General features: G+C 40.3%; 1 protein-coding gene across 4 annotated transcripts in view; it reads left to right on the top strand.

Annotated features, from left to right (window-relative positions):
* The window catches only part of GALK2 (galactokinase 2), a 140896-nt gene that overhangs the window by 111216 nt on the left and 12788 nt on the right, over positions 1-16892 (top strand). For all 4 annotated transcript variants that reach the window (XM_082620106.1, XM_082620104.1, XM_082620105.1 and 1 more), the window contains one exon: positions 14152-14353. In XM_082620106.1, the coding sequence (XP_082476232.1) occupies positions 14152-14353 (202 nt within the window). The remainder of the gene's footprint in view (positions 1-14151; positions 14354-16892) is intronic.

Below are 16892 nucleotides of genomic sequence, written 5' to 3'. Positions count from 1 at the left end.
GTTCATTGACAAAATATCTATAGAGTACAATGTCATATCCAGACTTGTGGAGAGACTTCGGCAATGGTCCTCACTGCCTGTTTCCCTTGGCGTCTGACCCATCCCCACCTGGGTTCTCGAGTTCTAATAGAGAATAGGAATCTGTAATCTTAATAGATTTTGTGAGCTCCCTAATAACGTTAAAATTAATTCCTTTTGATTAAGTTAGTTCATGTAGGTTTCTGTTGTTTACAAACAATAATCCTGACTGTATAGTTGCTAAAGACCCAGTAATGTTTTCTTGTTTCCAGCTGGAATTCTTAACCTGAATCACAGGATTGTGTTATGGAATCTGTATGTTGTACTATGTGTAGAATTTCAGATATTTATGCACTCAGATGGGGGAGAAGGTCCATAGCTTTTATTTGATTCTCAAAAGGCTCTATAACCCTGAAAAGGCCAAGAACCACTTATGTACATGATACAATGTAAACACCTTACTTAGCATAATATAAAGCCCTTGTGATCTGACCTCTGCCTACTGCTTCCATTTTTCTCTTTTACTGTGTTTCTTGTTGCTTCTGGTCTTCATCCTCTTTCTATGCTCCAATCAGATCCAAGTACTATGGATTCTCTAAAAGCACTTCATGGTTTTTAACCTCCATGTCTTTGTTCATGAAGTTCCTTCTGTCTTAAATTCCCATTCTTTTTCTTTGCTTCTCACCCTAGCTTTTAGTTGGTTTGCTGGACACCTACTCATCTTTTAGACTTGGCTGGTTTCACCTTTTCACGGGAGGACTGTGAAGGTCATGATCACTATTCCCTATCCCCTCGGCCCACCTGCTTTCAGCATTGTCAGCAGCCCCTGTCAAGCTAGCAGCTGGCACAAGTGTCTCTTTGCTGTCCTGAGCATTCTCCAAAGTCACTGAAGGTAGCCGTGTTGTCCAGGCACATCTCTGTGGAGAAGTTAACCCCTCTGGGGACAACAATGGGAGTGTCCATGGATAAATGCCCCAGCCTTCCCATCCACAGGTGGGCCAATTCTGGGACACATACTACATGGTTCTTTGGAGAGGCCCCCAAGCTATTAGGCCGTGGTTGTTCACAGTGGTGACCTGCATATTAAGCACCTTTTATTTGCTTTTCTTCTTTCCCGTTTCACTTGCCTTATTCTTGTCCTCCTGCTTCCTGGATTTCTACTACCTGCACCCAAGTTTTTGTCTCAGGTTCTGCTTCCAGATCAGGACACCATCTTGACTTTGTGCCTCTACTTTAGCTGTGAGGAGCTGCCTTACCATCTGTTACCCTTTATTGTTCATATCTAACAATTTCTCTCTAGTAGACTGTTACTTCTTTTTTATTAAAAATTTATTTTATTTTATTTTTTATTATGGTAAGAACACTTGATATGAAATCTATCCTCATAACAAATTTTAAGTGTACAATACATTATTGTTAACTATAGGTAAATGTACAGTAAATCTCTAGAGCTCATTCATCTTACTTAGGTGAAACTTTTTGTCTGCTGATAAATAACTCTCTACTTTTTGCTCCCCTAGTCTCTGGTAACCACCATTCTGGCCTTCAATTTTATGAATGTGATGATTCTATCTATCTCATATAGATGGAATCATGCAATCATTGTTTTCCTGTGTCTGGCTTATTTCACTTAGCACAATGTCCTCAAGAGGTCCATCTGTGTTGTTGCATATTGCAGAATTTCTTTCATGTTTAAGGCTTAATAATATTCTATAATAATAATAATGTATATATCATTCTTTCAATCCATTCATTCATTGATGGACATTTAGTTTGCTTCCACAGCTTAGCTATTGTGAATAGAGCTGCAGTGAACATGGAAGTGGTAATAACTCTTTGAGATCCTGATTTCAATACTTTTGGATATACCCAGAAATGAGATTGCTGGATCATAAGGTAGTTGTATTTTTAATTTTTTGAGGAAGCTTTGTACTGTTTTTCATAGAGGCTGCACCAGTTTGCATTCCCAGCAACGACATGCAAGGGTTCCAGTTTCTCCACATCCTCACCAACACTTGTCTTTTGTTAGACCTACTTCTTTTTTTTTTTAAGATTTATTTTTATTATTTATTTAATTTAATTTTTATTTTTGGCTGTGTCAGGTTTCAGTTGCAGCACGTGGGATCTTCGTTGAGGCATGCGGGGTCTTTCGTTGCGGCGCGGGGGCTCTTTGTTGATGTGCACGGGCTTCTCTCTAGTTGTGGCACGCAGGTCCCAGAGCACGTGGGCTCTGTAGTTTGCAGCACTCCAGCTCTCTAGTTGAGGCACGCGAGCTCAGTAGTTGTGGTGTGCAGGCTTAGTTGCCCCGCAGCATGTGGGATCTTAGTCCCCTGACCAGGGATCAAACTTGTGCCCCCTGCATTGTAAGGTGGATTCTTTACCACTGGACCACCAGGGAAGTCCCCTGGATTTACTTCTTGAGAGTAAAGAGCTTATCTTGTTTGTTGTTTTTCCCTCAGTATTAAAACCAGCACAAAGTGGATCCTCATCCATGTGTAAAAAGCATAAGGCATAAAAAACAAACAAACAAACAAAAAACATAAGGCATGAGAGCTTCCTTCAGATCTATCAAGGGCTGTCAAATGTTTACAAATGTCTGGGGAGCAGAACTAAGACCAAAGAGTAGAATTTACAAGAAAATGGACATTTGTTCAATATGGAACTATCAATACATCTAAGGGAGGGGAGATTCATTAGTAACAGTAACAGTGGCTCATTATGGCAATGATGACTCACTTGGTTGTCCACTCGTCTCTCTCTAGCCAAGAATTCCTGTAATAGACAGTTTTATGGAAAAAGAGTCCCACAACAGATGCCTAGAGGGACCAGGCAGACATGTAAACTAGTGAGGCAGTCTGGGCATCAGATAATTGGGAATGGCGGTAACTGCATGGAAATGAAGTGCATGCCCTCTCTAAATGTCTAGCTGCTCCTCAGCTCCAGCCAACAGCTGTTGTGCAAGAATGTAGGTTCAGTACTGCCAGAACATTCAGTTTTTCAAGGGAAAGCAGAAATCCGGATTCTTATGTAATATTTCCCAGTTAAAAAAACAGCATGTGGGTCAAGAAAGCATCACTGTGCCTATGTTTTCCTCTAAGAGTTTTATAGTGTCTGGCCTTACATTTAGGTCTTTAATCCATTTTGAGTTTATTCTTGTGTATGGTGTTAGGGAGTGTTCTATTTTCATTCTTCTACATGTAGCTGTCCAGTTTTCCCAGCACCACTTATTGAAGAGGCAGAATACTCTATGACATAAATCACAGCAAGATCCTTTTGGACCCACCTCCTAGAGAAATGGAAATAAAAACAAAAATAAACAAATGGGACCTAATGAAACTTAAAAGCTTTTGCACAGCAAAGGAAAACATAAACAAGATGAAAAGACAACCCTCAGAATGGGAGAAAATATTTGCAAATGAAGCAACTGACAAAGGATTAATCTCTAAAATTTACAAGCAGCTCATGCAGCTCAATATCAAAAAAACAAACAACCCAATCCAAAAATGGGCAGAAGACCTAAACAGATATTTCTCCACAGAAGATATACAGACTGCCAACAAACACATGAAAGGATGCTCAACATCACTAATCATTAGAAAAATGCAAATCAAAACTACAGTGAGATATCACCTCATACCAGTCAGAATGGCCATCATCAAAAAGTCTACAAACAATAAATTCTGGAGAGGGTGTGGAGAAAAGGGAACCCTCTTGCACTGTTGGTGGGAATGTAAATTGATACAGCCACTATGGAGAACAGTATGGAGGTTCCTTAAAAAACTAAAAATAGAACTACCCTATGACCCAGTAATCCACTACTGGACATATACCCTGAGAAAACCATAATTCAAAAAGAGTCATGTATCACAGTGTTCATTGCAGCTCTATTTACAATAGCCAGGACATGGAAGCAACCTAAGTGTCCATCGACAGATAAATGGATAAAGAAGATGTGGCACATGTATGCAATGGAATATTACTCAGCCATAAAAAGAAATGAAATTGAGTTATTTGTACTGAGGTGGATGGACCTACAGTCTGTCATACAGAGTGACGTAAGTCAGAAAGAGAAAAACAAATACCGTATGCTAACACATATATATGGAATCTAAAAAAAAAAAAAGGTTCTGAAGAACCTAGGGGCAGGACAGGAATAAAGATGCAGACGTAGAGAATAGACTTGAGGACACGGGGAAGGGGAAGTGTAAGCTGGGACGAAGTGAGAGAGTGGCATGGACAAATATACACTACCAAATGTAAAATAGCTAGCTAGTGGGAAGCAGCTGCATAGCACAGGGAGATCAGCTTGGTGCTTTGTGCCCACCTAGAGGGGTGGGATAGGGAGGATGGGAGGGAGACACAAGAGGGAGGGGATATGGGGATATATGTATATGTATAGCTGATTCACTTTATTATACAGCAGAAAATAACACACCGTTGTAAAGCAGTTATACTCCAATAAAGATGTTTAAAAAAAAAAGAAAAGAAAGCATCACTGTGGTTGGGTATGGACCACGGGTTGTGAGTTTGCAACCTTTGTGTAACATGTATAGCAGAGGATGTTAAAGCCTCAGATGTGAGGACAACCTCCTTAAGAGGCTGCCCCCCGTTCTGGTCAGTTTTCCCCCTTCAGCCCATCAACACACTCTGCCTGTTCTCAGCTTGGGCCTTTGGCCATCCTGTCCTCATAGCAAGGAAGCTCTGTAGCTCAGGCACTTCTCCTGTGACACTTCCCACTACAGCTCTTCCCTCACCAAACCCTGTGTTCTTGGTGTGCCTCTAGCATTTACAGCCCCTGGATATCTGCTGTGGTTGGTCACTCTCCAGTGGTCTCATAGGCTGCCTTATTTGTTTAACTGAGCTGTAAGTTCCTCATAGCAAGCGCTTCTGTTTCACAGGTCTTTCCTCTCATTTGGAGCATAGAGTGGGGCACACGGCCAGGCCTCACTAAGAACTATTTGGTTGACTGTTGTTGGATGGTCATCTTACTCAGTGCTTCTGGCATCACTCTTAGTAGAAGATGAGGTAATAAAGGGGAGGCTAACAGCTCTTGAGTGCAGAATTTAAAATTAAATCAGTGAAAAAAATTAAATCAGTGGGGCTCTTTCAGAGATTGAATGAGCATGTCCTCCATCTACTGCTGACCTGGTGCTCTCAGAGCTTTTATGAGGAAAATGGTGCCCAGTGTGTTTCTTCTGTCACAGGCTTTTTCTCATCCTTTCCCACCAAAGATATAGTAAGATAACCAATTATTTGTGCCCTGGTTTAGATTCCTTGATTAGAGATGGCCTCTGATCATAAGCTACATAGCCGTCTTTTTACGGTAGAAGTAAGTAGGCACAATTTTGCTACAACAATTGTCTAAAAGAAAAAAAAAAACTTCTATTTTAACTGGTTATGATGATCTATTTTCTATTCCTTCCCTTTTATTTGAAACACATTTTGGTTGTTTTAGAACTCTCTTTTCTCCCACATCTGTGAAACAAAATACAGGATAAACGATTCTCAGTCATCTGTGACATTGGGCATTAGGTATACTTTGGACACTGGAGTTTACCAGTTATCTCCAAACCTTCTTTTAGAAAATTTCCCCCACTTTTTGGTGAAGGTGCTAGTAAGCAGTAACTGCCAAATTAGTAGGTCTTCCTCATATTCCCTATTGTTTATTTTTCCGTGTTTTGGTGCAGTTTTGTACAAAGACTAGGAACCAAACCATTCTTTCAATAAACATTTATTGAGACCCTCCTGTAGTGCCAGACCCTATTTTAGCTGCTAAAGATACAAAAGTGAAGAGATTAGACAAGGCCCTTGCTCTCCTGAAGCTGAACTTCTAGTGGTGAGAGATAACCACAGACCATTGAACAAATGAACACACAAGAAAACTGGATGGTGTTTGGGAGAATAAATAAAATAGTTTTGGGAGAATAAAACAGGATGGAAAGAATGTGTATGTGAGGGAGTTACTCTAGACTGGAGTTGAGGGAAAGTCTTCTTGAAGCTGTGACAGCTGAGACTTGAATGACAAGGAGGGGCCAGCCAGGTCAAGATCAGGGGGAAGAGCATTCCAGGCTAACAAAACAGCTGCGGCAGTGGGCCTCAGGTGGGAGCCTGTGTGGTGTACTGGAGGTTCACCAAGGAAGTCAGAGGGGAAGGAAAGTTTAGAGCTAGCAAATAAATCATTATTCAAGTGAATTTAGTGTATATCTGTTGCAGTGTAAATGTCTACGGCTGTGATCATTTAGATCTCAGAATCTCTGTCATGACTTTAGGATTAGATTCAGAAATTACCTAAGATACATGGAGGAGAAAGTCATTGTTTCAAAATCCATGTGATATATCCTGCTTTGAAGCCTCAGATTTCCCATGGATGGGATAGGACACTAGCAGTATTTTAGGAAAATGGCACCTGGTGTTATATTCTTTTTTTTATTATTATTTATTTATTTTTGGCTGCGTTGTTTTCATTGCTGTGCTCGGGCTTTCTCTTGTTGTGGTGAGCGGGTTTCTCACTGCGGTGGCTTCTCTTTGTTGCGGAGCACGGGCTCTAGGCATGCGGGCTTCAGTAGTTGTGGCACACAGACTCAGTAGTTGTGGCTCATGGGTTCAGTAGTTGTGGCTCGTGGGCTCTAGAGTGCAGGCTCAGTAGTTGTGGCACACGGGCTTAGTTGCTCCACGGCATGTGGGATCTTCCCGGACCAGGGCTCGAACCCGTGTCCCCTGCATTGGCAGGCGCATTCTTAACCACTGCGCCACCAGGGAAGTCCTGGTGTTATATTCTTAAACTGAATTTGCTTTGGAAGTGGTCATGCAGCAATGAGCATTCATGCAGTAAGAAACAATTCCTTTATCCTTTAATATAATAATTGCTGTCAAGGGTTATAAGAGTTTATAGAGAGATGGAGCATCCATTTTAAAGTTAACTGGATAGGGAAGAAAGCTTTGTTCATAGACAAAGTTTCAGATTTTCTTGAACTTTTTGGTATCTGCACAACAGAGACCTGTTGAGTTGCCAGCATATAACAAGCCAGAACCCTGGATTCAGAGAGCATTTGTGATGACCAGACAACACAGAACTGGTTTCCCTCCTAAAGGGTGGTCTCCAAATTTGTTGTAGCCTTTGTCAAGATTTTTATATCACAATTGAAAACAGATGCCCTTTCTGCCCTTTCCTTTGTCGTCTGAGTTAACTACCGTTCAGTGGGTGTGAGCAATGGCAATCTCTCACACATCTTCAGAACGCCCAGGAAGAGTCCTCATTAGACGTTTCTCTCCTGAAGTCTTGCTGTGAAACACTCTGCAATAGAGAGCAGACGCAAGGAGGTGCCAGGTTTGTGAGGTTCTGGTAATCTGCTCAGTGCGTTCTGAATGTTTCTGTCACAAATCAAAACACCAGTCCTAAGGTTTAATATGAAAAAACATATCTCTCTGAACAGTTTCTACTTGAGAATATTTAATCCTAAAGGAAAATATTTAATCTTAAAGGACTATGTAATCCTAAGGAAAACCAAAGCATACTGTTGCTTACGGACTATATTGAATTTTATTATAGGATGTGGCCCTAAAATATACTTGTATTTTATATATATGATATTGACAATCCAGAGTATCAAAAATCATTGTAACTTCTTGATTAAAAGAGACTTATTAGATATAAGACTGAATATAATGTGTGGACTTCGGTTGGATTCTGCTGTAAATTGACTGAAATTTAAACAACTGGGAAAATTTAAATATGGACTGAATATGAGATGATATTAAGGAATCATTGGTAATTTTATTAGATGTGATAATGATATGGAGGTTATGTAAGAAAATATCCTTATTTTATAGAGTTGCACACTGAAGTATGTAGGGAGCAAGTGTCACATCTATAATTTATTTTAAAACACTAGCAAAATATCAGTTGAAGCAAATATGGCAAAAAGTGATTAACTGTTCAGCCTAGGTGATGGGCTTGTGGAATTTGCTATTGTACCTTCTTTACTGTCCTGTATATTTGAGAAATTTTATAATTCAAAGTTTAAAAAAAGTCTTTGCAAACTGGGACATAACACAGTGGTCTGTCAGCTAAATAGCACTATTTTGTGATCTTAGTGGATGTCACTTTATCGTGCCCTTTTGTGCTGCAGCCATAAATATCAGTGGACCTGGAAACTAGATGATTTTTTCATAAATGGGACATTACAGTAGAAATGAACCAATACTCTCTTCTTACACACACACCCCCCACCCCGCCCCCATGCTCTGATTTTGTAACTTGGCCCATGACTAGGGGAGGTGACGTAGTTCAAAAGTAAAACTGAAACATATGGAATCCTAAAGCTAGAATTTTAAACATTTTGTTTCAACCTCAGTTTTTAGAAAGAACAATTTTAAACTACAGTTACCAAAGTCATTTTACTCCCTTTCAAAATGTGTATTCTATAACCTGGATTATATTAACATGTATTAAATTATTGGCACTGTCTCACATACATACATGCCTATATTAATAGGCATGTATGTATGTGAGACACAATGGCCCATCTTTTCCCTTCTCTATTCAGGGCTTTTGAGGAGGAGTTCTTATTAAATCTACCTCTTTTATTTCTTCAGACAGTGTTGTTGCAGACGGTATGTGCCAGTACTGGGTATTGGTACGACTTTCTTACCTTGGGATATTTTGCTACCCAGACCCTAAAATAATATATTTTAATATATATGATAATTCCCAGTAATATATAATATTCCCATTTCCATTGAAGTTATTGATGGAAATAACAAATTCACATTACAGTGTGTGCTGATTCACATGACCTGGCTACTGATGGAACAAAACATGTTGCCATATTTTTATTCCCACCTACATTTAACTTGTAAGTTCTCTTTTTCTTCTTATTTTTCAACCTACTTGGTATCAGTAGTTGTAGATTCAATACCAAAGGGAATCTGGCTGTCCCCTTTCCTCAGCCTCAACATTTTTAGTAAGCTGTGAGTACTGACACCTCACTTTTTAAAAATTTTTACAACAATGTCTAAATGGAGGTATCTTGATTTTGAACTGGGGTTAAAAAATAGAGTCCTAATCATATCATCATCAACAGTGGACACCCATTGAGCACCTGTCATGTAAGACACTGGTGAAGGTGCTATGGGGTGAAGGGTTGCAGAATATCGAATGCATGGAACCAGAAGATCTGGTTTCTGTCTTCAGCAGTTGGCAAACTTTGTGAAGACAGGAGAGACGATTACCATGGAAAGTATATGACAAGCACCAAACGTGTGCCATGGACTGCAAGTGTGGTATAAATTCAGAGTCAAGAGATTGTTTCCAGCTGGGTCTGTCATGGTTTCATGGAGCATAAAGTTTAAGTGGAACCTTCAGAAAGAGGTAAAATTTCGACAGGGAGAGAAAGGGCAAGAAACTATTTCTGTATGGATTAATGAGTATACCCAGGAGCAAGGAGTGTTTGGGTAACTACAAATAGGCCATTTTGGCTGAAGGGAAGAGATTCTATTGGGACCGAGCTTGTTGTTTGCAGGAATTTGGATTATAGTAAACACTGGGGAAGCAGTTAATGTTCTGGGTAGTAACATGAGTCAAGCTGTGTGTTAGGAGCTCAATCCGATGGCACCAACCTCAAGGTAGGTTGCAGGAATGAGAGATTAAGACAGGAATATAAGTTTGGAGATCACTGCAGGATAGTTCAAGTAGGAAAGGGAATAATAGTGTAAATTTGGGTAATGACAGTGGGACTAGAAGGGAGGGATGATTACAAGACACATTGTGAAAGAAGAAACGATTAGAATTGATGACTAAATTTAGGTCCTGTTTGAAATAGAATAGGATGATTCACATGAACTTGAATCATTTCATTGATGCAAGTTGTTAACCGTGAGTTTAATATATCTTATATGACTCAGTTGAGAAACCTTGAAAGAAAAATTTAATTCTTTATTAACTTGTAGGAAAGTTAGCCCCACCCTTATAATTACTAAACTTTTACACAAATCCTAAGAATGGCTATTCCCCTCCTCTAACTTCTTATTCATCTCCAAGAGTTAGGAGGGCGGTGCTGTGGAGGGGAAAAAAATGTAACCTGAAACTTTAATATAATTTATTTGTTCATAAGTGGAATGTAAAAGCACTTCTGAAAAAGTAGTAATAGTCTAGGGGAGAGGAACCTGTAGGCAGACCCTGGAGGAGAGAGTCATGTAGAAAAGTCTACCTTGAAAGTATGTTCAGTGTCCTTCGGTGGGGGAAGAGAGCCAGCTCCAGGCAACTCTGCAAGGAGGGAGCTGGGGAAAAAATCCTAGTACCACCTTAAGAGTGGTCCTATGACCACTCTTGTTGAATGGATCAGAAAAAATCCTTCTGATCCATTCAACAAGAGTGGTGCCAATATATGGGATTTCTGAGAGCAGGTTTGTAATGAGTGTCGCCCCTCAGAATGACATTTGTCCTCATGGTAGCACGTAGCCTATAAATGCAGTGGCTATAACTGTAAGTAGCCAAATAATCCCGATGTTTCATGTTTCTAGAAAGGCACAGGATCCATAATATAGGCCACGTCCTACGTGAATGTAAAGGCAGATAAATAATATGGAAGTTCTGTTTGCATGTATACATCGAGTGATTCATCCATAATTAACGTCTGGACAGATGTGTGCTGCCACGAGAAAGCAGTTGCTGTGTCTGGTGTGTAGTGTATTGCTAGGAATAAGCCTGTTAGGATTTGTAGGATCAAGCAAATGCCTGGTAGAGAGCCAAAATTTCATCATGATGAAATGTTTGATGGGGTTGAGAGGTTAATAAATGCATTGCTGATGATTTCTATTAGTGGGTGTGTTTTTCGGATGTTGGTCATTGGTGTTCTTATAGTTGAATGACAACGATGAATGTTCATGTCATTAGTCATGGTTGGAGTCCATGTGAGAATGATGATGACATATATTGTATTTATTTTAAGTGTTATTTTTGTGATCAGTTTTGTGGGGATTTCTTCAAAACCTTCACCTATTTATGGAGGTTTTGGGTTGATTGTGAGTGGTGGTGTTGGGTGTAGGATTGTGTTGAATTTTGGTGGTTCATTTTTAAGTTTGATAGTGTCTGATTTATTTAGGGGGGATATTAGTTGTGTTTGGCTATACAATGGCTATGGCCACTGAGCAGTATCCTGAGGTTTGGGTTTCTAATAAGATTGTTTTGGGGGTGTTTCTTTCAGGGTTGATAATAGAGTTTTTGATGGTATTATATATATTTTTTAAAGGATGAGGAGGTGGAAGTTGTGTTTAAGTTCAATGGCTTGGGAGACTGAGTGACTCTGGTGACTCTGGCTTTTTTAGTGAGGAGGCTATGGGGATTGCGGCGTTATGTAGCTATGGTACCTGGTTGGTGATTGTTATTGGCTGGTCGCTGTTTATTGGTGTTGTGGTTATTATGAAGATCACTCGTGGTAATTAAATAAAAGCATACTAAGGGTGAGAGTAATAAGAAATGATAGGAAGTATAGTTTGATAAGGCCTTTTTGGCTTGAGATTAGCGTGGAGAACTTTAGTTGAACGAGGGGTGTGGTTTTTGGTAAAATGTTTTCTAGTCAGATTAAGTCCAAGAGGGAGGATGCTGATTTTTGGCTTATTGATAGGTTTAGGTAAGCAGGTAGACGATGCATGATGGTGAGGAAATATCCTAAGAGACTAGAGAATTTAAGGGTATTTGAGGGGTAAATAAATTTTAAGTTTTGTGTGTTAAGGTTAATTTCAAGTGCCAATACAAAGCCCAGGATGGTTACTGCAAGGGCAGTTAGTTTTAGGTGTAGGGGTACGGTTATTAGGGGGACTGTTGTTGGGGGGATGTTGTTGGAGAAAATGAATCCGGCAAAGACACTTCCAATTAGCAGGTGTTTGATGGAGTTAATTAGGAAGGGGTTGTTTTCACTGATGGAGGTTAAGGGAGAGAAGCGAGGTTGTCCTAGTGGTGCGAAGAAGATAATGCGGGTACTATAGACAGCTGTGAGGGAGGTGGCAATTAGAGTTATTAATAGGGCTCAGGCATTGGCATAAGATGTGTTAGTGGCTTCAGTGATCAGGTCTTTACAATAGAAGCCGGTGAGAAAAGGCGTTCCTGTCAGTGCCAGACATCCGATAATAAGGGCTGTTGTGGTGAAGGGTAAGGGCTTGAATAGGCCCCCTATTTTTCAAATTATCTTGTTCGTCATTCAGGCTGTGAATAATGGACCTGGAGCATGTGAATAGTATGGCCTTAAAAAAAGCATGTGTGCAGATACGTGTAAGAATGCTAGACAGGGTTGGTTGATGCCGATTCTTACCATCATTAGGCCCTAATTGGCTTGAAGTGGAAAAAGCGACAATTTTTTTAATGTCATTTTGGGTGACAGTGCATATTGCTGTGAATAGGGTGGTAAGGGCTCCTAATCATAGCACTATTGCTTGAATATGTTTGTTGTTTTCTGTTAAAGGGTAAAATTGAATAAGTAGGAAGACTCCTGCACAACTATTGTGCCTGAGTGGAGTAAGGCTGATACAGGGGTGGGGCCCACTATTGCTGAGGGGAGTCACGGGTGAAGTGCAAATTAGGCTGATTTTCTGGCTGTGGCTAGTATGAGTCCTATAAGGGGAGGTTTGAGGGATTTAAGTCAAGTATAAAAATTTGTTGCAGGTCTCATGTGTTTGAGTTAAACAGAAATCATGATATTGATATAATGAACTGTGTTTGCATCTGCTCGCGCATATCACCACCCAGTGAGCAGGAAGGATATAATTCCCTCCCATCTCTTGCTGATCTTCTCCCTTTCTCCAATCTAGAGGCAAGGGAACCCACTGCTGTAATCCATCCAGGTCAGCCTTCTGGGGCAGACAGCAGGTAGAGAAGGGCAGAGAGTAGAACTGGGGATGCAAACAGAAGGCAATGGTCACAGTTATCATCCTTTTTCCAAAATACAACAATATGAGGGGAATTCTTGGAGGAAGTTCTTCATAGAATCATAAAATGTTAGCGCAGGAAGGATCCTGAGAAATAATTTTCAGCCTCATTTTGGAGCTCTATAGAAGTAGCACCTTGGGTACAGTGAGTTGTCACACAGATGAGAACAAATGACAGACCTTTGGATTCTCAGCCCAGGCTCTTTCCAGCAGGCCAGGTAGCTTAGCTTCCATTTATTTTCCAAATTTTTCCCAGACCCACTGCACCAGCTCAGCCACTGTTCAGCACGGTTGAAAATGAATGGTAAGGAGGTCTCAGTTGTTATTCAAGGGAATACATAAGCACTATAGACACAGCCGTTGCAGCAGGACATGTTTCTGTAACTGAAGTTAGAGTCATTGTAGATAATCTGTAAAGTACAGAAATATGTCAAGGAGAAAATAAAATCACCCACAATGTACCACAGAGAGATGATGACTGTTAACATTTTGGTGCCTTCTATAATTTTTAAAAATTAAAATGCATACACATAGTTTTGTATCTTGTTTTTTCACTTAATAATGAACAATTTTCCATGTAGTAAATTATCTTAGAATCTGTGTTTAAGTAGCAATAATATTTGTAATAGAGGTAGCATAAATTAAAAAAAATTTTCTGTTATTAGACATTTGAATTGATTATTTTCTGCTATGATAATGCTACGCTATATACACATATATAAATAATTGTGCTTTTTTACACACACACATACACATATATAAGTAACTGTGCTTAGATATAGGAAACATTTTTATAAATAAAATTGCTAGCATAAGCATTTTTAGTGGTTCTTTCTGGTGGATCACAGTGGAAAGAATGTGGCTCTGGGGTCAGACGTCCTGACGTGTTCTGCTTCTGCCACTTTTGGAGCGTGAACTTAAAGTAAAATGGACTTGAAAAGAGACCAGTTTAGACTATAAAGAATTCTTTCAGTGAAAGAAAGACCTATTTAAAGTCTAAGGTACTGATAATAAAGACAGAAATGGATGTTCTCAATAACTGTATTTTTCTTTGCACTGACTTGTTCAGTAACGATTTCTTTTTTAAAAAATTTCTTCCTTCCTTCCTTCCTCCTTCCCTCCCTTGCTCCCTCCCTCCCTCCCTTACTTTCTTTCTTTCTTTTTGGCCAGTAACTATCTCTAACCTTGTTCACCATCCCCTTCCTTCCTAAGTGCTCACCTTCAAACTCTACCAGCGGGCAAAGCACGTGTATAGCGAGGTTGCGAGAGTGCTCCAGTTTAAGAAGATATGTGAAGAAGCACCTGACAACACGGTCCAGCTGCTGGGGGAGTTAATGAACCAGAGCCACGTGAGCTGCCGGGACATGTATGAGTGTAGCTGCCCTGAGCTGGACCAGCTGGTGGACATCTGTCGGTGAGTCTGAAAGAGCAGTGTGGCAGGGGCTGCAGGGTGCTGCCCAAGGAAACTGTTTAAGTTAATGGAAAAAAAGCAGCATTTTTGTAATCTTCTAAGTGAAGGAAGATCCTTTCCCACTTCCTATAAGAGGGGTGGCCTGTGACATAGAGCTAGACTTGTTCCCTCCTAAAAATCTGCAGGATGAAAGATTGGAGACTTGACTCCATGGCTTTACGAAGCTCCAGGTTTGGAGTCAGTTCTTCACAACATCATAAAAAAGACTTTTCCATCTTTGAATGATTAAGTGTTTCAGGGAGATTTGCTCAGACACAGACCCTGTCGTCACTTTCTTCTCATGATATTTTAAGCAGTGTTTCCCACTACACTGCAGCTCTACCAGCATCTCCTTCCTGTTCGGTGTCCTAAGTTTAATACTTTTATTCAAACAAGGGGAGAAAAAGGAAAGAGGACCTCAAGCCTGATAGAAATGTATTTTCAGGGGAGAGGTTGCTGAAGGAATTGCCCAGAGAGTCAGCATTTCCTGTCTTCCAGGTTTAGGTTAGGCAATTTGGGAAAAGGACTGAAGAAAGTCCAGTTTATGAATGGTCGGTTGAGACAGAAATGTAAAGAGGGAAACTCTTTCACAAAGCCTGAGAACAACTTCCTTATAATTGCTAGAGAATGGATAAAAGAGTAAAATGGTTCCTTTACCCAGAAGGAGCTCACTGACCTTGGAGAACAGAAAGGGAAATTGGGAGAACTCTCAAATGGCTAGATGTTATTTCCACTGTGAGAAAAAAAAATCATACAAAACTGCCTGCAATTAGCAATGAAAATAATTAACTACTTGGCACCTGTGGCTTGCCTCACTCATTGCCACATTCCCAGCCCGAAAAGTTTAAACCAAGTAGCTCCAGTGATCACAAATGGCATATGTAACCCAGCTTGTCGAGAGACTTGAACATAGCATTGATGAGAATCACTCTGCTGACGTCAATGTTTGCTCACTAATTGCCAAAAAGCCTTCCAGAGCTTGTTTCATTCTAAGTGCTCTTTTCTGAAAATAGCAAGGGCCCAGTGAATGGCAGGGACAGATATTGTTCAGTTCTGGAAATAAGAGGAAGTGGAATGATTTGTGCAGAAATTAGGAAGAAGCATCGTTGCTAAGAAGATAGTGGGGTAGTTTGAATCCCACCTGAAAAGCAGTGGAGGGGCATTTGCCAGCCTCCTGGAATTCTTTAATGAACTTGCTTGTTCTGGGATGGTCAACCAGCTCTTGTCTTTATGAAGCTTACATTCTCATGGGTAAAGAGGGAAATGACAATTAAAAATAAATTGAGTGGTAGTGATGTGTTATGAAAAAAAAATTAGAAGGGATGGAGAGTACTAGGGGTGTGTACTAGTACTTTATATTGAGTGGCTGATAATATTGAGTGGCTGAAGAAGGCCTCTCTGAGGAGATGATATTTGAGCAAAGACCTGAAGGAAGTGAAGTAATGAGAACAGCAAGTAGAGAGGTCTTGATGTAGGTACATGGCTGTCACATGTGAGGAACAGCAGGAGGACCAGTGTGCTTGGAGGGCAGTTCAGGAAGGAGAGAGTAGTAGTTGATGAAGTAAGAGAGGTAGTGGGGAGCCATACCCCTGGGCCTTGTCAGCCATTGGAAGCACTCTGACTTTGAGTAGAAGAAGGTGGCAGTAGAAGTGTGAAATGATTCTAGGCCAGATATGCCTTGAAGGAAGAGTCAAGACAATTGCTGTATGGGTGAAAGGGAGGAACCAAGATGACTCCCGGGTTTTTGGCCTGAGAAAATTTCCTTGTTTCCCAAGGCCGGGCTTCACATTTCTGGGTCCCAATTATCTTCTAGTACCATAAGATATGAAAGCAGGAAGAGGCCTTCAAGATCAAGAGACCACTAAGAGGTTAAGAGATCTGAACAAGGTAACATAATGCGTCAGTGGGAAAGCCTAGCTCCCGATCCAGTGTTTTTTGCCTCACCTGTTTCTCTCTCCTTGGGTCATACTGAGATGTGATTGTATTTTAACGTGGGTCATTTTTTACCTATTTTCCTTTTCCAGCTTTAAAGCTTTAATGCTGGAGACTTTGGTTGTCACAGGTTGTAGTATTTGAACATGGAACAAAGCCATGTTGAGCAGGGAAGGAGAAGGATGAAAACTGGGCTGGCAGTTAGGAAGGCTGAGTTCTAGCTGTGCCTCTTTTCATTCTGAGCTCTGTGACTTTGGACTATTGCTTTGCTTTATGATCTCCAGTGTGTTTTTCTGTTCTAGCAGTCTATAGGTCTATATATTTTTTTTAAATGTGGTTCTAATGAAAGATTTAGTGACTGTGTCTTAAAAGGGTTTGGAAGAGCAAACCTTTTGTTTCTTTTCATTTATTTGTTTATTTGCCTTTTCTTACTGGAAGCTAAAGTGTCTCTGTTTCGCCCATTTTCATTTGCTGTATTGCTTTTCTGAGGAAAATTCAGTTGTGTCTAGCATAAGGAGCTCATTCCCGTTTTTATGGTTTTTTTGTCGGAATTGCTAAGTATCAAAAGTAA

Source organism: Mesoplodon mirus, assembly GCF_964341445.2.
Source record: "Mesoplodon mirus genome assembly, chromosome: 4".
Classification (NCBI taxonomy): domain Eukaryota; kingdom Metazoa; phylum Chordata; class Mammalia; order Artiodactyla; family Ziphiidae; genus Mesoplodon; species Mesoplodon mirus.
This window is presented reverse-complemented; position numbering and strand designations above follow the sequence as displayed.